Below are 20,585 nucleotides of genomic sequence, written 5' to 3'. Positions count from 1 at the left end.
TAAGGCAACACAGCCATGGCAGTTCAGGACCTGACCCACAGGGAGGGGAGATGTGACCTTGCAGATATTCTGGGGAAAACTGTTTCAATTGTCAGAGYCCTGAAACATGAGACAACGCTCCAGCAAAGATGGTAAGTAGCTGGAAAAGCATCTCATTTTAGCTGGTTTTACAGGTGCYGCCTTGCACTTTCAGCAAACACCTSCTTGTTTACATGCCCAAAGGGTAAGCAGAAGATGTTGCTTTATTATACTTCTATACAGCCTCCTGCTTACACATCTCCTCAAGCTTCCTCAGGAGTTACAGAATTCACTCCCCAATCAAGTGAGGCTGACAACAGAAAACTGAATGGGAATCTGAGTGTAGTACAGACACTGCAATTTCAGCCAATGGTCACTTGCAGCAGTGGGATTTAGAAAAAGATCAAATTTACCCTGTAACAATCCAAACAGTGGAGATATTTTTCCTCATCTTACATATGATCCTGAGACTACTGTGTCCAGGGTTAGAAAAAAGCAGGGTTTAAAAGGAGACAATAGAAGTTCTACAACCCTCCAGCTGGGCTGGTGAAAYTTTCGTTTCAAAAGGGCAATAACCTTCTTCTAGGTGATTATGATGAAATACAGCAACTGATTAGAACATAAAATGCATTTCTTAATTTACACCATTGACATGGACGTCAAAGCCTTTAGAGGCAGAAATTAGGTGCTTTTCTATAAATCTGGATTGTGGATCACATGTCACGCTCCAGCAGAGCCCACAGGGCACAGTGCCAGAGCAGTACCTTTTCAGCACGATGGGAACRGCAACAGATGGGTTCTTCCGAAGGCCATCAATGATGTCAGCTGCTTTGTCAGCGTATATCCTCTGCAGRGCCTTGCGGTGGATCACCTCCGAAGTGCCACCTAGAGTGTTGTCCAGTCGGAATTTGGCTTGCTCCTCAGCAGACAAGCGTGACAGTTTCTTTTGGATTGCCTCAAGGACACGGATTGTTGCCAGGTTGGTCTCCAAGACAACATCCAGCTGAAATGAACGGTGCATTAGCCATARCTGAACAGATAAAACACGATACTTCACAGAGACTAACATTTAAGTGACATRGAACAAGAAGCCACGCATGTTTAACAAGGTGTATTCAAGCAGTGGTTTCCACGTTTGGCTGTTCTGAAATAATCTAATTATACATTTCATCTGCTACCTATAYAGTACTGTGCAAGAATTTAAAGGCTACCAGAATGATACCTTTGGCAAATTACATATTCCATATGGGAATAGAGTACAATTGACAGTTACTCTACAAAAGGATGTGACAAATCTGAGCATATTCAGGTAATTGCCAAGCCAACTTCTACTTCAAGTCAAGATGTCAATCATCTAACATCCTGAATGTATCACTTTTCAGATTATTACACAGGAACGCATGTTTCTGCGCTTTACAGAGGCAGTAAGACCAAAAAAAAAAAAAAAAAGCATAAAAGCATCAATTATACACTGGCCATTGAACATTTTCATCTGGAGTGATCTGAACAGAAGAGCCCTGCACAAAAACAGGCAGGGGTGACAGCTTAGAGTGAGATGCGGTTATTCAGATGCTGCTTCTTGCATTAAGAGTACAYAAGGTCTTATGTAAAAAACAGGTGACAGAAACATAACAAAATGAGATTCTAAGTAGTAATATCTAAGATAAAATTACATCAAGATCATTAATTTGCTCACAGGACCCCAGGCTTTGCAAGGCATGAATCGGGGAAAAATAACTTACCTCAAAACGCTCATCCTCGCACCTGTAGATGTGCTCTTCATATTGCGTCTTCTTGGAGCTAACAAATGTGGAATCTTCAGACCAGGAAGGGAAGGAGACCCAGGTATCATTCAAAACCTTTGAGTAAGACAGGGAAAGATAACCACTGCAGTGAGTCTCCTGAGGTGGGTCACAGGACTGAGAGACACTTGGCCGTCTATGAGCCCACTCTTCCGATAGGAGAGTCTAATTCTTCAGTCTTAAAATTGTCTCTCGTTTTCTAAGCAAAGATACTGCCCAGCATTCACAGGGCAAGCCCAAATGGCCAGAATGAGACATCTCGGCAATCTCAAAATTCATTAGTTGGAGTTGTGAGAGGAAACTTGCAAGGAGGAGAAAAATAAAGGTGAAAAAAAAGCTTTTCCATTACTTTGGATGACCAGCTGGCTCTGGCTTGCTAACCGTATGTACGATTCACCATTGAGAACAYTGGGTGGTCATCACATTAACCGTGACTGTTACACAGTACGTGGTTTCTGTCTCCGAATAAGGCTAACAAAGACTATAAACTCATACTCCCGTGACACCTTTCCCAACAGAGATGCTGAGCACCTGCAGGTTTCACCACCCCAAAACAGGAGCAGAGCATTCTCCAAACCTCCAAGAGGCCAAAAGCAAAGAAACAGATTTTGGCAGGCAATCTTGAATGTCAGGCCCAGTTTTCATAAATCTGAAGCCCTGAGTAACTAGATTCTCACAAAAAAGAAAAGTTTATAGCTGCATCACAGAAGACACTTTTGAGAGACATGTTAGAACTTAGTTTAAAAACTTGTTATTTGTTCCTCGCCCTGGTAGTTTTCACTATCCTACCATCATTTCAACGAAACGCACTGCTAACTGCTTGTCTGGGGCACCCACATTCATCCTCCCCATCTTTCAGGGAACATAAGCACAAAAAAACGTTTTGTTCCTAAACTGCAATCTTTTGGCTATTTGTCCTAGGTGCCRCAGATGCTTGCAGTCCCCACAGAAAGGGATTTCTGGGATTCTCCCCCCTCCTCTAGCGAACACTCTTAAACAGCACGTTTCTTAACTGGCCTTCAGTAAGAGTCCTGCCTACTCACGTCCCTCCAAGTATTACCTTCAACACCAATGAAGGAATAGGATCAGCCAATACACCTTTCCCACTTCAATCAAAAAGTGATTACACACATTAAAGGACTCAATGAATACATCTGATCCCTCAGCACGCGTTGAGGAGACCAGCCTTGGCTCTAGACTGAGAAGTTTCTCTACAGGGAGCCAATTTCCCCAAGCAACACGCCATTTCTCAAGACAGAAGTCATCTTAGCATTTCAGGTAAAAAGAAAGAAGAGCGGAGGAGGATATGTGGGATTTATCCACAGAAAAAATGATTTTAAGGATGGATTAGAAACAACTCTAACAGTGGACTAAGCGAGAACTTAGTTTAAAAAAAAGTAGCAGTAATCTTTAATCACATACTCCCTTGTTACAGATCCCCGAAATCACATTAAGACCATACAGAAAACTAGTTCTGTCATTTCCAAGCTTTAGAGTTTGTGCATTTGTACGCTTAATGTTTTCTCACATACAGAAGATATTTTACATGGAAAACAGTGTATCAAATGCCCCTTAATTTTACCTAAGTAGTTAAACATCACAACTATTTGGTATTTTTTCCAGCTGCTCCTCAAAGCATCGTGCAACCCTTTCGCAAGCTCCAGAGGAGAAGAGGCAAGGCCATCCATCAAAGCCACATGAGTATCAAATCTTTCCCCACCTGCCAACCAGCTTCCTGTATGGTCTATTCCTAGGCTGAAGCTTCACCCTACAAAATAGCTTCTAGCTACAATCTCCACATTTCCAAGAATGCGAAGCACTCATTCACCACCAGGAACACCTCAGGGTGTATTCCTCCTGAGCTCCAACACGTACTGCAGAGACCCCTGAACCAGGCTGGTATATCCACACATGCCGGTGGAAGTGCCAGCCTGGGCCCGGAAGCAACACAGCTGCTGGATCTCAATGCTAATGAGACCCCCCATGAGCAGCACCCTCTAAGCCCAGGTTCTGTACCTGGCAACACTTCCACCAGTTCTGGGGCATACGTGGCGCCACAACTCAGGACACTCTCCACTGTACAAGAGCAGATGTGCCCTGATGCCCCCAGAAACCTTCCAATATAGCTCAGGGATGTAAAGTAAATCCTCATCCTCTTCCTTTATTCCACTTACCAGTGCTCCATTCCCTCTAAGAAGATTGGAAACAGCCTTCCTTTGTCATGCAATTCCAGCGTGAAAGCATCTTACCTCTTTACACAGTGGAGTCCGCCCTGTGCACTTGGGTTGCTGGTAGCTCTTGGGCAAGGCTCGGTAGCTGGAGCCCAGTCTTTTACAGGAGGCATAGTCTATCTCCATGGCAATCCCCTCAGTAGCCCGTTCCTTTGGATACGTCTCCATGTGAACAGACTCTTTATACCCCAGAAAGTTTTTAAACCAAGTGAACAATTCTGGGAATTTCCTAAAAATAAAATGAATGATGTGAAAAACTAGCTAAGAAGAAACCAAATAGCATTGAGCTGCGATACGGAGGCTAGAACTGCTTGCTACAGAAAGACTGTGTCCACGATGGCCCTCTGAATTACCAGTTTGGTGAGAGAGAACCCTCATTGCTCAATCCCACTTCCACAGAGTCTGAGAAAAAGGGAACTAAGTACCTGTTGCTCAGGTTGCAGATTGCTCTCCAGTGCAATTAAGGCGCTTTCAGATTACCACCCCATATTGTCAAGGATAACCAGACAAGCACCAGAACATTCTCCACGTGCCTCGCTGGTAGTCGCCACAAGCAAAGAACTGCTCTTACGGCAGAGGCAGCACCACTTGCAAGATGTGAGATCAAATCTGGGTCTCCCAGACTACTCCTGTAGTGAACCTAAGCCAGACCCCTASCTGTTTGCCTATACATTCTTAAACATAAAACAGATCTTTTCTTTTCAAGTTGGAAAGCAGTAAGAAGAAACTGAGAAGTGATTCTGTAACTGTCTTGCAAAATGTTTCTATGCTGAGGAGCAACAGTTTCAAGCAGCCCCTGACTCTCAGACAGCATGAATCAACGCAAACTATGACGAAGTCTCTTTCTTTCTTTCTTTCTTTCTTAATGGCCCAAGTTAAAGTCTACTTGTAGATGAAAGTTTTCTGAGTAACTTATTAATCTAAAATAGTGCATCTGTTCAACTCCTTTTTCTCACACTACTGCAGCTTTGCATGAGATATTGAACCTGTTACTGACACTAATTGAATCACTGCTCATTTATTGCTTTTTCATTACACGACAGAAGATAATGTCCAATGCCAGAATAAGAAAGAGAATATAATATACCTTTCCCAATACAGATATTCATTTTTATAACTAGGAGTACAGAAGATGGATGGGAGAAATGCATAATTTTCTGGTTGAATATTTCACCTTTTCTAGCTAAAAGTAGTATCCTAATGGTAGCTGACTTGTCCAATTCCAGTGAAGCTATATAAAACGTAAGCTCCTTGGGGCAGTTTCGTTTCTTTGCACAGTAGCTAGTGTAACGGGGCCCTGAACTCAATTTACGTTGTTATTACCTTCTCCAACTGTACTTGGAGCTCAGTTCACAGGAAGAAGCAATATTAATCTTGCAATCCAAAGCTGATGAGAAGATATTTATTATGTCTGTTTTAAGTGATTAATATAGAGCTGTTTTATACACCACTAGCAGTTACGGAATCATAATTTCTGTTTTAACTACAGTATTTGATATCATTTTTGGCTTCTGGCAAAAAACAACTGAAGTTCTGTCTTTTTTGAAAGTTTAGTGGGTTTKTATCAGCACTCTTTTTAAGTGACATTTCCCACATTATTTCATAGTCAATCTTTTCTCGAGTGAAATAATCCATGATTCCGGCACAAGAGGCTGCAATAACATGCATCTCAATAGCTCTGTTTACTCTTCTGAAAAAGGAAAAAAGAGCAAGCAGTACCAGCACTGCTCCTGAATGCCACCTGCCTGCCAAAACATTGCTACAAATCTCCAAAAAATCCTCTTTTACCTCCTCTTAGATAAGAATGAGGAAAGGGCAGTGTACAAGAACATGAAATTGGAAGAAAAGCTAAAGCAGGATGCTTATTCTTCTGCTCCAATTAAAGTCTGAAGGTCTAAAGCATGTGGCACTTGTGCAGTATTAACCACAACAGGGATCTCAAGATTTATCAATATTTTCCTTTCTCATCTCAACAGGCCATTTAGTAGCACTTAGCACCTTCCAAAGTACAGTCATGACACCCCTTAGACTGTGCTGGAGGAAATAGGAGACCTCAGAGAATACACTGTCATAAAAGCAACTCATGCAATCTTTTTCTGGACAGAGAATTCAGCARTGACAGGCTGAGTAGATAAAAATCAGGTCAACAGCAGTGGAAGAAGTGGGCAGCAGAGGAGGGATTCCATCTCAGATTTACTCTGTGGCCTAGACAGTTCAAGAAACCACTGCCTGGCTCCTAGAGCTGTGTTCCTCCTCTGTGCCACACAACCACACGAGATGCATTCCTCTGAATGACCACAAACATTAGTATTTCTTTCCTGGCTTTGAAACAGGAGCAGACCCATTGGATTAAACTTCTCACCTCCTAGCATTGACCACGTAAGGAAATGAACTTGTCCAGGCTCCACTTACCCCAGGAATGGAGAAACTAGCTGCACAAGCTCAGCCCGGGAGATCACCTCCTGGTTGAAAATAACCAGGCAGCGAAGAAAGTTTTCATACGCCTCCGTGCTACGCAGAGCTTTGCGGACCTTATGAAAAAAGAGAGCACAAAAATATTTCAGCACAGAGAACAGCAGGCCATAGTATTTYACACATTTCCTCTGACCATCCACAACCGTGTACAAAAGCCTAAATGAACTGAACAGAAATTAACTTGCCCAAGTCTGCAGAGCAAGAAAAACAGTTACTAAAGAAAGGTCTCTYCTTGCTGGATACATCTTGCAACATCAGCTCTCTATACTCAGCTCTCTCCCTCTATCCCTCAAAAGAAACTTCCAACAGCTAGATTATGAAATTCTGCAATTGGGGATGATGCAGTTGTAGGATGATACAGGAGCACCAGAAACCCACCCAGGTTGCCTCTAAATCCTGCAGAATACTGCAAGTATGGAGCAGAGGGAAGAGACTTGTACCCTAAGTAGTATCATTCCAACCTCTGCCAGCCTCCACCTGCTCTGCAGCTCAGGTTATCACAGATAAACCAGATTCTGCAATCCTTAATTTCCCACTAAGAAAAAACTAAAAGATTCATTCCAACACTATTACCCTTCCCAGGAGAACAGTTAGCATCTACGCATCAAATGGAGATCTATCATCATTAAGATATTCATCATTACAATTACAATTCTTCAGCAGGGATTTTTACATTTACTCATGTTAACACCTACACATTTTCCAAGCAATAGATTGGTTCCCAGTTACTACTTGCTGATCTACAGGGTGCTGTGAAACGCACCACATCATCAGGGAACAACCAAGACTTTCTTCGACTCATGAGTATTACTTAAAAAGCTTGTTTCCTTTCTCTATATACTCCCGCCTGAGCCATAAGAAAAATGTATGGACATCCCAAGGAAGAGGCCAAGGTACCACCTGGAAACATCCCACGCAACCTTTATCTTTTCTACACAGTAAACCAGTAACAGGTAACAACCATGCAAATAATTAGATGTATCTTCCAGAGAGAAAAAAGAAAACCAATGTTGACATGAGTCAGCTACACTGTAAACCGAGCCCCCACACTGCAGGCATCTGGTTGCAGATGGGTACAGCAAAYCGTGCCAGCACAGCAAGAAGCCCTAGGCACATCATCAGTTGTTTGGGGTTTCACAAGATGAAAAAAATTTGGAGTGTGAGTTACAGAAAAAAATTCTATTCCTTCAAATTTCCAGGAGGTTTAGCATCCATAACCTCTGACATGTGCTCCATGCCAAGTCATCTTCACAAAGGCTAGCAGCAGCAGATGAAAAGCTAGGAGAATCATTTTTGGGGGAAAAGATATATATTTGAGTAAAAAAAAAAAAAAGAAAATCTTCAAAAGGTTCCAACTTAAAGGTCATCCGATACATCTGAGTCCAAGTTGACAAACGCTATCAGTACAGCATATATAGCACAAACTCCACTATGATAAAAATCAGGGTATCTACATGCTACGAACATAGACCAATGACACAAGATTGCTTTCYCTGAATTAAACTTCTTACCTTCTCAAAGAACAGGGATTCTGTTCCCACACCATGCTTGCTGGCTTCTGCCAAAGACTGGTCTTTTAAACCAAGCAGCTTCGGTTTTTTCTGTTATATACATAATTAAAAGAAAAAAAGACAAAAAAGGCTGTTCAGCTGAGCAGGTTGCTGTATTTTGTGCATCTATCACATAAGGGTTTCAGCTTCCCTACCATACTACATGTTTTCAAATAAAAGCAAGGTGTTTTTCTGGAAGGAAGTTTATATCAAAGTGTGTGTTCCAAGTTAGACTATTCATCTTTAATCAGTGGCCTAAAACTCCAAATATTTCTAATACAAARCCATATCCTTTTCTGTCTGGTTGGCTGAAATAGTCACTGGTTGTAGTATATCTCATTTTTCCTAACTAATTTGCAGAATTAAAAAAAAAAGGTTTTGACTAGCATCCACCCAGTTCTTCAAGTCTTACCCCTCCCTAAAAGTTAGTGTCTTTCTTCTTACACTCCACTGCAAGATCCTTTCTCTTCCCCCATACCAGCCCAACACTCCACATTCTAATAAAGGCTGAAAGCTACCTCCACAATGTGTTTTATGTTGTTGTACTTTATTCGAGGAAGAGTAGAGAGGCTACAAGGGGAAGTAAATCAGTGAAATTAAATGATACAACTACATGTGGCAATGCTTTTCTTTACAAAGCAAGATACATCACCTTCAAATAAGGCAACCTGTTCCAAATGCACAAACATTAAACCACCTGGCCCCCAGACCACTTTTATTAGACTGCAAGGCCTTGTTCTCCCTAAAATGTGAGTAGTTTGAAAAGAGSAAACTTGGCTAAGAGTACAGTCATTAGCCACTGTATTACTAGATTTATCATATGAAGATGAACAAACATGATGCCATAGCATCTGCTCTATGTTCTGCTTTAATAAAGCAGACCTTTATATTTCCCTCAGCTATCCTCCCACGTGCCTCAAACACCACTACAAATTCTGGACACGCAATTAAAAAAGAAAGAAAGAAAGAAAGAAAGGAAACACGACTGTTGAATGAACAGTATACACTCTCACCTTCACTGGAGGGGTTGCTCCAGTTCCCGAGTGCCGTCGTATCTGACAGCCATTCTGGTTGGGTCTCTGCTGCTTGTTGTTGAGCTGTGGCTTCTTCACTGTACCACCATGGTCATTTCTTACAGATTCCACTTTCTCGGCAGTTGTTTTACTTAACAGCTTATTTAGAAACAAACCCACAGGACTATTAGAGCTGAGTTCCACATATCCAGGCAAAAAAAAAAACATGCTTAATCCTCCCAGCTCTAGATGACCAATGTATTGCACTGCAGTTACTGCAGTCTTAGAACAACTCTTTAGGCAAARGGATCACACTTAAAAGACAAGTTATTGACAGGAAACAGTATTTCACTGTAGCCCCATTCCCACACTCAGAAAAATCACTCAAAAAGAAACAAGAAGCAAACAAACAACACAGCACGTTTTTCTGAACTCTGGCTACAAAAATAGTTTGTCTTTAAGTATGCCATTAAGCATGTCAGGCCTGGCATATCTACAAGACGACTCACCACAGAGCTGTTGGCATCAGGCAGGAACTGCCCGAACTCTGAGAGCAGATCCTCCTGGTTCTTGAAGAGGCGCGCCACCTGCGCGTACACCTCCTGCTCCGTCAGAGCCGGCGTGTAGTTACCCCCTGCCTCCTTGGCGTTCCGCTGCTCTTTCTGATGGAGGAGAGAGGAGAGGTATCAGAAAAATGGTGCATGAACTATTAGGTGTAAAAGAAACAAATCAGTAATAGAATAAATGAAACAAAGGTCTTGGCGTCTTCATTAAAAAATCATACTAAGTGCCCAGCTGGCCCATAAACATTAGGACACTGGCTGAGCAATGTTCTCTTTACTTTTTACATTAATATGATAGCTATACTGGCTCTTCATGATCCATACTCGCAAATGACAAATGAAATTTCAAAAAAGGCATCCTACCTGTTATTTCAGACACCTGCAGATAAAGATTTCATGCTGCTACACAGTATTTTAATTYACAAGAATCATCTGAAATCTGGTTAGCTTGCTGGCCATAGCTAATCCAGGACAAGATCACARTGAGTCTTGGACAGGCCCCATGGCACAGGAGAAGAAATATGTCTACATACACTCAAAATCGTGTTGTTAAAACTAACCTGATATGTATGGAGGATCTCCAGGAAGGCTTTGTAGATGTCTGGCTGACCCTGGAATCGATTCTTGATCTTGTTGACATAGTTGATGGCATGATTAAACTCAACAGGCTGATTGTTCTGCAGGGACGGGGTAGTTCCCAGTGGGATTGTCACAGGTGTGTGAGGTTGGACCGGCGGAGAGCGCGGTGATGCATATGGTGGGATTGGGGGAGTTTGCTGGCTGGCGGGAGTATGTGCCTGCATCTGAGATGGCTAAGAAGTAAAGACGACATTTCAGAAATTAGTAGATTCCTTTGTGTTTGGAATAAAGGCACTTTTATTCTACATCTGTACTATATCCACAGGAAAAAGTGCAGCATATAACTATTAACAATGCCAGCAGTGGCACAACATCGATTCAGTAGAGGTACTTCTGAGTTGGAATATCAGAAAAGATATAGCAGCTGATGAAATTCCCTGCTACTATATCCAGCTAAACAATCCACATCCGTATACTGACCTTGGACTCCTTTTGCTGCATTTGCTTAATTTTTTTTTTAACCAATACTAAATAATTATTTCCTTCACAGGTCTAGGCAATTTTAACCAGCTATATCTCCAGTAAACCAAACTTTTCCTAGTGGTTGTCTCATCAGCAACTGCCGTTAAGAGTCAGAAAGAAGTAGTCCAGTTTCACAACCAAAAATACTTTTTAAAAATCAACAGGTAAACAAATACAGGTAATCAAAGCAGGAGAAAATATCAGCCAGCAGGGGGAAAAAAAAAGAAAACATGAAATCAACATTCAGAGGGCCAGTACGGACTACATTTCGCCAGGAAGAGAAAACACCATGTCTCCTCAAGATGTCATTAACAGCTGTTCTGCCTTGTTGCTTGCTTTTGACTGAAATACGAGCACAAACACATACTACCTCAAAAAACAGAGCTAAAATACATAAGCATGGCTTGCTCCAACATTGCAAGCTCTTTCTCCCCTAGTGAAGAATTCTGGGATGCAGAGAGTAAGGCAACAGCAAGGGAAAAGCACTGCTTCTTTCTGTATTGCAGGCAAAGAGCAAGGATGGCAAGACTCTCACATTAATCACCTGGGCACTCAAGGTGGGGTGTTATTTGGTAACCATACTCTTGCTAGGTACCTAGCAGCCACAGAAAGATTCAGTAGCAGTTTTGAAGTGGCAATTTTAAATGGAAATGGTAGTATTTGTTCCCTTTGCCTTTCAGGCTTTAACGCTTGTATTATGCAGTTTTCACTACCGACAATTTAGATAATTGTCCTATGGTTGCCAGAAATTTCTTATTACAAGACTCCGTTTTGTTTACTTACAACTTTACCAGTCTGTTAAGAAAATCTCACCTCAACATCTAGCATCTCCCTCAGGTTCATTTTAAAGTTTCAGCAAAAATAGTTCAACTTTTTCCAAGATGATGACACGGGTAAAACTATTTAGCACACAGTGATGAGAATAAGACTACCACCTCTTCACTGAATGCATGTATTACTCGTATTCTTTGGAGAAAGACCCTGAAATTTGGCACAGGTAAGCTTATTTGGGAATATCTCAGCTTTTACRGTTCTTTTGCTTTGCGAGTCTTAATGATGTTTTTGTTCGCCCTTCCAGTGCTCTTCTAGAGGTTGATTCTCACACTGTAAATCCTGCTATTTGCTAACTGCATATTCCTTTTTTTCCCTTTCAAGTCAATTATTAACTAACTGTACAGTTTAGAAATCAATCCTTGAAACTTTGGGGATTCTTCCCCTCCAGAAGTCTCTCAAACCTGTCTATATTTTGAGGGTGAAATACATGATGTATCAGCTAGAGCAAGTTCCATGAACATCTCTTAGATTATCCCATTCTGTTTTCAATCACATAAAACACATCTGTTGGACAGCGGCTCTGGATTACATCTAAAGCAGAGAAGTCAAACTCCCTTTGTTATTGAAAGGTCTCAGTTTCAGACACACCAACTGTGAGATCTAAAAGGAATATCATGGTCATCTTGTCTGAAACCYGTACTTTATTTAAATTTTGCCAACAACTGCTACACCCATCCAACTAATGGCTAAAGTAGACTACAGTAGGCATCCAATCCAAAAACAATACTTCAAGCAATGCAGAATCTACCACATCACTAAGCAAGGTCTTCTAGAAGATTAATTACCCTAAACATTTAAAACTACACACAATTTTTTACTCCAAGAACCACATCTTTACATAGCCTCTGTTTTATGAGGAAATTCTTGGACATGAAGTTATTCTAAGCAAATATACACAAAAGCAGTGGGGCAGTTCAACACTTACCCAGAGCTTTAATTAGGAAGCCCTTACTGCAAAGTCAAATGCATTTCTAAAGGGGGCTTTTTTTTCCTGAGGCTGCTGCTGGAGCTCTCCCCGYGTGTACATTTTACTAGATGCTCCGAGCACCTCGCAGTTTTCAGTTCAAAGTAAAAGGCTTTTCCAAGGTTTAAGGCTGCATATTTGCATTACTGTCAGATCAGCTAGTAAGCACCTTGAAAGGTTTTTAAAAGGAGAAACTAATCCAGGAACAGAAGGACAACACAAGCACAAAGTACAAACCAAGATTCACGAACACTATGAAAAAGCAACGCATAATTTCCTTTATCATTCCTCACCTCCACTCCAATTTCAGCTGAGGACAGTAAGTTTCCCATGTATGAACATGCCATTCAAAGTCTCTCACCTTACTGATTTTGGCAGGTGGTGGCTGCGGCGCTGGCTGTGCTGGTGTTGGGGTTGACTGCGCCGAAGGCTGCGACTGATGTTGGGGCTGGGGCTGAGGCTGGGGCTGCAAGCCATGAGTGGGGATCTGGTGAACCTGTCCTGGTGTCGTCACATTCACCATATCATTCGTCTGCACCTCAATTTTGTAGCCAGGTGGCAAGAAAGTGTTGAAACCCATGATTAAGTCAGGGTGACCCTTGAAGAGCTGAGACACACGGCTGATCACTCCTGGAGTGTCAATACTGAAGAAGGAATAAGAYCAAAATGTCACAGTCCTCTAGGACACTTTCAGTGGTGCAGCAAGTTATCTATCTAAGAATTTTCCAACAGAATTTCCACCTTGTTTCTAACCTACGATGAACCTATGATACAAGGCTAAATTGATTCYTATATACACATCACTGAAGAATGACATCTGAATCATTTTATTAGTCCAAATAGTATTTTATATCTATGAGATCTAGTCACAAGTCTGACCGTTATTAGTGGGCAGACAACCAGACAGCCAGATGAATCAGCTATCAAGGCTGAACTTGTGAACTCCCACTCTAAGCAGAGATTTAGTATAAACGAAGGGATGCATTTAACTTTCAGAAGARAAAGCACATGACTGCTTTCCTATTCTATTACTGTAGGTGTGTTACTCTGCAAATGAAAGGACAGAATTCAGCTCCTGTTCTGTGCCCACACACATGCACACACTCTTTCCAACCTGGAAGAAAGAAGCAGAACGCAATTTCTTACCTTTGAGATTTAAATTCCTTCATAATATCCAAGAAGTCATTGTAGACCTGTGGCTGACTACCAAATTGCAGCTTCACCTGGTCAAGATACGACAGTGCATCCTCCACCTGGAGACAAAATAGACAGGTTATAATAGCAGAGAAGATTTTATTTCATGTCCACTGTTCTACAAAAGAGACAGTATTTGAAAACACAGCTGCTAATCCTGAGTCAGGGTAGGGAGTTCAGGAGAACAAAACCATAAGCCTGGTTAGCTTATTACCCAGCACAATTTGAGTAAGAGGTGCCCACAAGATAAAAGTGTATTAAAAAAAAAAAAACACTGCAGATCAGCAAAATTTAGTCAGAAAAAACATACTCCAAATTTACCATCTAACCACCACTGAGCTCACTGCTAGGATAAACAGAAGTAGACTGAGTATTTTTCCTGCATTCATATGTGGAAATTATTATGGAAGTCTAAGAATAAGCAGAAAGTGGAAATGACATATTCGGTGTAGTAGATGTCTGCCAGGTACACACTTGTACTTTCTCTAAAAGCCAGACATTTCACTTCGATGTATAAGGATTTTGAAAATGGCAACTGTGGGCGGTAAACTGCTTTACACCTCAAACAGCAAGAAGTTTATGAACTGTTCATGTACCAACATCCAATTTTCACAGATGCTGAAAGAAGAGCCACAGCCTAAAGAGAGAGCTCTGGCTACTGATCATCTCTGACAGCCAGGCCACAAGCTAATAAACTGCAAGAGCTACCCAGAGGCCCTCTCCTTCATCACCCWCCAGCCTAGAGATATAAGAGACCTTACAGGCCATAGAAGGCGTCTCTAACAGTGTCTGAGCTCTCTCCCTCTGAAGTTGTTGCTGTTCTATTGTATAAAAAACAYTGAAATTAAAAGTCAGTAAAGGAGGAGAAGGAGAGGTACAGCACCGATATTGCATCAGTGAAGTCAGTGGAGGATTTGCCACGGGATTTCACTGGGAGAAAGAACCACRGGTTATGAAACCATTCTTAGTGCTCTCTAGAAATGAAGTGTCCTACCTTAAACAAAAAAGGGGCCTTTCACTCAACTAAGCAGCAGGGGAAAAACTGGAAGAGACCGTGCCACATTTGGAAGAGAGGAAGAAAGAGGCACCAATGCACATATATGCCTTCTCACTAGAGCTATCCAAATGTAACTACTTTAATGGGTTATTTTTGGTGGACTCCTCTCTTTTTTAAGGATTTTATGGCATGTATTCCAAGAATAGTGCCTTCCTTACTCCCAGATTACTCCCACACATCCACCCACATAAGCCATGTGTTCAGAAAAGCACCAAACATTTTTGTAATTTAACCTATTCATATGAACACTCTGATCAATACTTCCTCCTATCCCTCCCGCTCCAATCTTTGGCTAGTAAATCCAGGTTTTATTAAAGTACTTGAAACAACATATTTTTGGCAGAAGTCGCAGTCCATTTCTGCAATCAACAGTCCTCCCAAGGAGAAGCTTCTAAGCCTTGTCAGAAAGCTTTTAACTGGCTTTGCAGGGAGGCTTCTYTTACATACTTAGCAGAAAAAGGCCTCCCAGTTGCCTCCAGGATTCAAGCACAGGCCTCAAACACTACAGCCTACTCTACAGTTCCCAGGTCAGAAGAGCAGTTTGAAAGAAATATTTTCAACAACTTTCCCCATTCCTCCAGGCTGCTGCAAAAACTCATCTTGATGTTTCCTGGATTCCAGAAGCGACAAGTTCTGCTGGACATGTAACACGTGGGACAATGTTTTCTGYGCCTGGTGCTGAGCGTCTTGGGTATATACAGCTCCTCTTCATCCCTCTCTCTCTCACCCAGAGGCCAAGGGCTTTACTCACACATCCCATACGCCCAGTTTTGATAGTCTCTCACTTCAGCCCCCCATTTACAAAGAGAGCAGCTATCAGCCGAGCTCTCTTGTCCACCGGCAGCAGATCCCCCAGCTCCTTTCAAAAGACCTCGCTTCCTTAACCACGCAGCAACGCTCGACATTACCTTAAGCCTCTGGAACTGCTGCTGGCCCTGCACGGGCACCGCCGGCGGGGTGGGGTGAGTGTGGCTCTGCACCACTTGGCTGCCRTGCGGCTGCACTGGGGTGGTGTGGTGGTGCCCGCTGTGGACGGCTGCGATGGCAGGCCCATGGCTGCCCGAGCTCTGCGGCACAGCCGACACCTGGCAAGACAAGAGCGCGTCAGCTAGGGCTACAGCATCGCGATGACCTCTAGTCGCTGCCCGGGCGGAGGGCAACGGCGGTGGCAAACACTTCAGTCCTTCTGCATTGGGAGCTAAAAGTTTAATGAAGCAGAATATCATCAGTTTGAACTTAAAGTACGGCTGCTAATGACCTTACTCAAAAAGGCTATTTCGGCTTCTTTAACAATGGCCCAGAGAGATGTAAAAACACAACAAAACAAAAACAAACAAGACAGCTCCTAAYGCCTAATCCAGGTGTATGAGAGTCCTCTCTAGGTACAGGCTAGAAGAGCAGGTTCTTTCCAGCCTGGAAGACTCGTTAGTTGTCTGCTCCTCAACACTAATAGAACAACAACAAACTGCAAGAAGAGCAGGAAAAGGGATTAAAGGAATTTTTCTGCTTTTTTCTTTTTTTTCTCTCTTTTAGTCAGATGAAGTCAATTTTCTCTCTCTTCTCTAAAGAGCACACACTTAGCATCGTAAGCAAAAATTTGAATGAATGAATCTAACAAGAACTTGAGGTATTGGAAGCCAAACTGCCGTTCTTAGGCTTCCCCAGCGAACTTAGGGAAGAGCCCAACTTGGTGCTTCCCCTTAGAAAATAGGGAAAGAAACACAAGGAATGCAGTTTTCAGGCTTGTTTTATACATCAAAACAAGTCTTCAATTTTAAAAATCCACTAAAAGTATCTATTAAAAATTTGTTTTTAAATAATTAAAACTACAGATCATTTTACGTGATCTTTGTTTTCTATTCAAGCATCTTTTAGACGGTATGTTCTTTTTTWAAAAATCCTTCTCATTAAGAAGGCTAATTTGTTGCTCCGTTCAAGCTCTTTGTAGGAAGGACTGCCTGCAATAAATAGATCTGGACCCACTCTCCAGTCCCTGCAAGTGTCTGCCTGCTAGCTTTTTAGCTTTGTGTCTGCGACTATGAGTGTGAATATCCCTTCTGTAGCAGTAAGGAAGAAACTGTGTTTACAATCAGGCACAAGACAGAAAGCGTAGCAATAAAAACATGGAATGCAATATGCCAAAAACATGTCAACGACAAGTAACAAGAACAGTCTTTTCCTGGTCTCTCCCTCAGAGACATCTTAAATGCATTCTTAAAGTACACTTTTTCTTCCCCAAGCTGGAAGTTCCTCGCTAAGGAGGCAAGTGGACAGCCTCTGAGAGGGAAGAGTGTCACTTAATGACCCTGGGGTTAACATTTTCTGAAACTTTTCAATTTTCCTGAAAGTCTCCAGCCTAAATGCTGATCCAACCCAGTCTGTTAAGATTAAGATCATCCAAGACATCATAAACCAGTGACAGGGCAACCATAAGAACAAACTTCTTCCCAGGGAAAAAGGAAAATTGGAGAAACGCTTCCATACATACTTGCCAACAGGATTTAGAGATTATGGCTTTGGAGAACCATTAAAGTCCTAGCTCAAAAAAAGGTAAATACACATCACTTTTGATGTTCAGAGGCATCTGAACGGTCCAGCTGATGCTCTTAAAGCAAGTGCTTAAAATTAGACATATGCTCAGGTATACCACCAAATTTGGGGGTTCTTCTGGGAAGTGCTGGTTAGCAAAACAACCCCTAGACTCAAACGCAGGCTTCTAGCGTGAAACGAAAAACAAGAGCCCTGCGCCAGCAGGTCACCGCCATCCACACACCCGGCCCGCAGCGGCTTCGCGCAGACGCGGCTACGCGACGAGGAAACGCACCTGGTAGCTGGGAGTTACCGAGTACTGGATCCCAGTGGCAGACTGCATGGTCTCCGAAACCGCCTCATATACGGGTGGTGCCGGGGCGAGCACGCGGTGCTGGTGCTGGAAAGCCTCTGTGCTGCTGGTGATACGTCTCTGCTGCGACGCATACACAGGTGACTCCTGCTCATCCAATCGCCGCTTCATTCTGCACTCATGCTCGGGAAGCACTACAAAACCTGTTAAAAAACAGACCAATTAACCAAAGTATTTGATTAATCACTCCCCGTCAGCACCAAGAACGCTAAGTTCACTGAGAGCAGGTAGGGCAAGTTTCTCTGTCTTCATTTAAGCTACGCTGCTGATATTTTGAGATAGGAAAATAAAATCAAGATCTAGTTTTCCACATGAAATATACAATTACGTTCTAATAAAAAAATAGAGCTTATTGTTAGAAATAAAACACTTTGAAGAAATGATTCACTTTCAAGCAATCTCACCTAAAGGACACAACTAATGGAAGCATCTTAAGCATATGCAGACCCTGAATCAAGCACAGCTCGTTTAATGCAGTATTTGAATATGATGCAATTTGAGGGAGCACATTACCCACCCGCAGCCTGGACAAGGTTGCCCACATTGCAAGCAGAAGTCTTTCCAAAACCTCCCTGGGCAGTCCAGGTAGGGTGACAGTCAGCCCCGAGAGATGCTTTAAAAAAGGAGGGAGGAAGAGGGGAGAAGGAGGAAGGAAGCAGAAAGTTCAGTCGAGACTTTGAGACCACTTTCAGGGCGCCCAGATGAAGCATTCTCGATTTAACACACAGACAGACACACAACTGCAGTGCAACCTGCAGACTGAACACGGAGGAGCATTTTGGGTGCCGTATCCCAGGCAGACAAGTTCCTTGCAGCCTCCCGGCCCCCTTCTCCAGCACCACGTCACAAGCGCAAGCCGGAGCAACACTAGCAGGCACCAGGCCCGGCAGCCTGCACGCGCGCTGGGGATGTCGGTGAACAGCGATGACCGTCTCTCCCGCTGGCTCTYCAGCATCTTCTCTCCCAGTACGCAGACGTGTTCCTGCCCTACTAGTCTTTATACGACCCCATTTCCCCTCCAATCTGACAGGTCACTTTTCCACTGTCCCACTCCTTGAAACGCCACAAATTCTTCACCTCTTTTGAATGAGCTGCTCACCTGGTCTTCTTTTCTGCGAGAAAATTCAACTGCTGTTTTCTACACTGCTAGTTACTGCCACCCTTACGGCGTTATCCACTGTTCATAAAAGCACTGCGTGCTCAAAAGCGCATGCAGCCCATTTAGGTATTTGATTGGCAGAGAACTGCTGGAGCAAAACCACTCTGTTTGGTCTCTAATTCATCAGAACCTTTCCAAAGCAAATCCACAGCCTTTTTAATTTCACTGCAGCTAAACGCATTCACTGCTAACACGGATGCACATAAGATGGAACCAGAGGAAACTAAGCTCTCCTCAGAAAAACTGTACAACGGCCAACTAAGATGCTTCTGCTCTACTAAGTCATGACAACTCTTCACAGCCTAAATCCATTAGTAACCAAATAACTCAAAGATCATTCACCTGTATCTCAATATATGTCAAAAATCTGTACAGGGAGGCCAGTAACATCAGAGCACGTCAACGCAGGCTTGAAAACGYGAGCCAGCTAATCGTTTTCACCTTTGTATCCTTCTTCCCTCTTTACAAGTCTCTTCTTTCACTCAGAGGGGGTACGACACGAAGGAAGATTACTTCATTTCTTTTCAAAGTTGCTCTTCAAGTTTAACCTCTCAGAATACAGTCCCTTATCAGGTCCTCAGAGCACCTGGCAGGTAGACGGCCGCCTGCAGAGGCAAAGTAGGGCTGCTAACTTCAAATGAAGGAGAAAGATGACTAACTGGATCTTATTCACACACTACAAAAATCTAAGCAGATCTCATCTCTGGCATACACTCAGAAAGCTGAGGAGCAAACTCCAGGAGCTGTTTTTCCTAATTGTATCAGTACTGGTTGTCTTTTCATTCAACTGCTCTCTGCAGACAACTTAAAGAGCTACACAAGTTAACTTGGAGCTACTCCCTTTAAGTGTTGACCGTGTTTTAGCTTTGTGAAAACTTACAGCTTCATGTTAATAGGGCTGGGACTAAGCCSAGTGACGCTGGTGAATTTGGCTGTGTCTCATCATCCTGGAGAGCCGAGCTACGTAGGATTTTGCATTACAATAGCTGACTGCATGAGTAAAGTCAGAGCAAAGCTTTGGTGTCATTCATTCCTAAGCACTCACCAACTTGCAACAGCTCTGAAGGCCCTTTTGGTTTAGAGGCTGTTACCCTGGCCAGCTCTTCCACCTCCTTTTGATCTCCCAGGCCAGTTGGCTCCTTACCCTTTTGATGGTGCAACAGCGTTCCTTTTGCGCGACCAAGAGCTACCGATTTTCAGACACACACACGCACATTTCCCCGAAGCGCAAAACCTCTCTGAACAAATTCACACGTGATGTACTCTGAAGAAGCGCACGGGCTCCAGCAGGCCTAGCACGTTGTCTGCGATTATGTCATCGGAGTTCCAGAAGCCAGAGAAACAGATGCAAAGGACAAAGTTGCAAAAGACATTCAACGCAGCAGGGCTCTTGTTAAGAGTCCCGCTCCCGCGCCCCAGCTCCCCATAGTGACACATCACACTTGTCACTCTGGATGGACTAATCAATCTTTAAGATTGATGCTGAGCTRTAAAAAAGGTTATTTGAGGCCAGAAGATGCTGGAAGAGTCACATGCCCTTACAAGTTTTGAGGATTAAAATGCCACCTTAGGCTAAAAGAGAAGCTTCTCCTCTCGCAGAGCTACCAACATGTCAGCTCCATGAGGCTGTGGGAACTCTGGTARCACCCCGCATAAGTCACCATAAGGCAGCCTGACCATCAATTTCCRAATCTCCTGACTCTTGCAGACCCAATGAGCAGT

General features: G+C 42.9%; 1 protein-coding gene across 1 annotated transcript in view; it reads right to left on the bottom strand.

The window, feature by feature from the left end:
* The window catches only part of SIN3A (SIN3 transcription regulator family member A), a 30,221-nt gene extending 12,378 nt beyond the window's left edge, over window positions 1–17,843 (bottom strand). The window contains exons 1-12 of the mRNA XM_085303960.1: window positions 17,627–17,843; window positions 15,711–15,887; window positions 13,698–13,804; window positions 12,913–13,195; window positions 10,213–10,464; window positions 9,599–9,751; window positions 9,090–9,248; window positions 8,038–8,127; window positions 6,464–6,582; window positions 4,070–4,280; window positions 1,761–1,877; window positions 783–1,021 (exon numbers count right to left, since the gene is read on the bottom strand). Of these exons, the coding sequence (XP_085160086.1) occupies window positions 783–1,021; window positions 1,761–1,877; window positions 4,070–4,280; window positions 6,464–6,582; window positions 8,038–8,127; window positions 9,090–9,248; window positions 9,599–9,751; window positions 10,213–10,464; window positions 12,913–13,195; window positions 13,698–13,804; window positions 15,711–15,887; window positions 17,627–17,815 (2,096 nt within the window). The 5' untranslated portion in view covers window positions 17,816–17,843. The remainder of the gene's footprint in view (window positions 1–782; window positions 1,022–1,760; window positions 1,878–4,069; window positions 4,281–6,463; window positions 6,583–8,037; window positions 8,128–9,089; window positions 9,249–9,598; window positions 9,752–10,212; window positions 10,465–12,912; window positions 13,196–13,697; window positions 13,805–15,710; window positions 15,888–17,626) is intronic.
* Window positions 17,844–20,585: the final 2,742 nt, after the last annotated feature.

The sequence above is a fragment of the Rhea americana genome, unplaced genomic scaffold (genome assembly GCF_003343005.1).
Source record: "Rhea americana isolate MKP2758 unplaced genomic scaffold, rheAme1 scaffold_201, whole genome shotgun sequence".
NCBI classification, from domain to species: domain Eukaryota; kingdom Metazoa; phylum Chordata; class Aves; order Rheiformes; family Rheidae; genus Rhea; species Rhea americana.
Note: the sequence above shows the minus strand (reverse complement) of the source record. Positions and strands in the feature narration are given on the sequence as shown.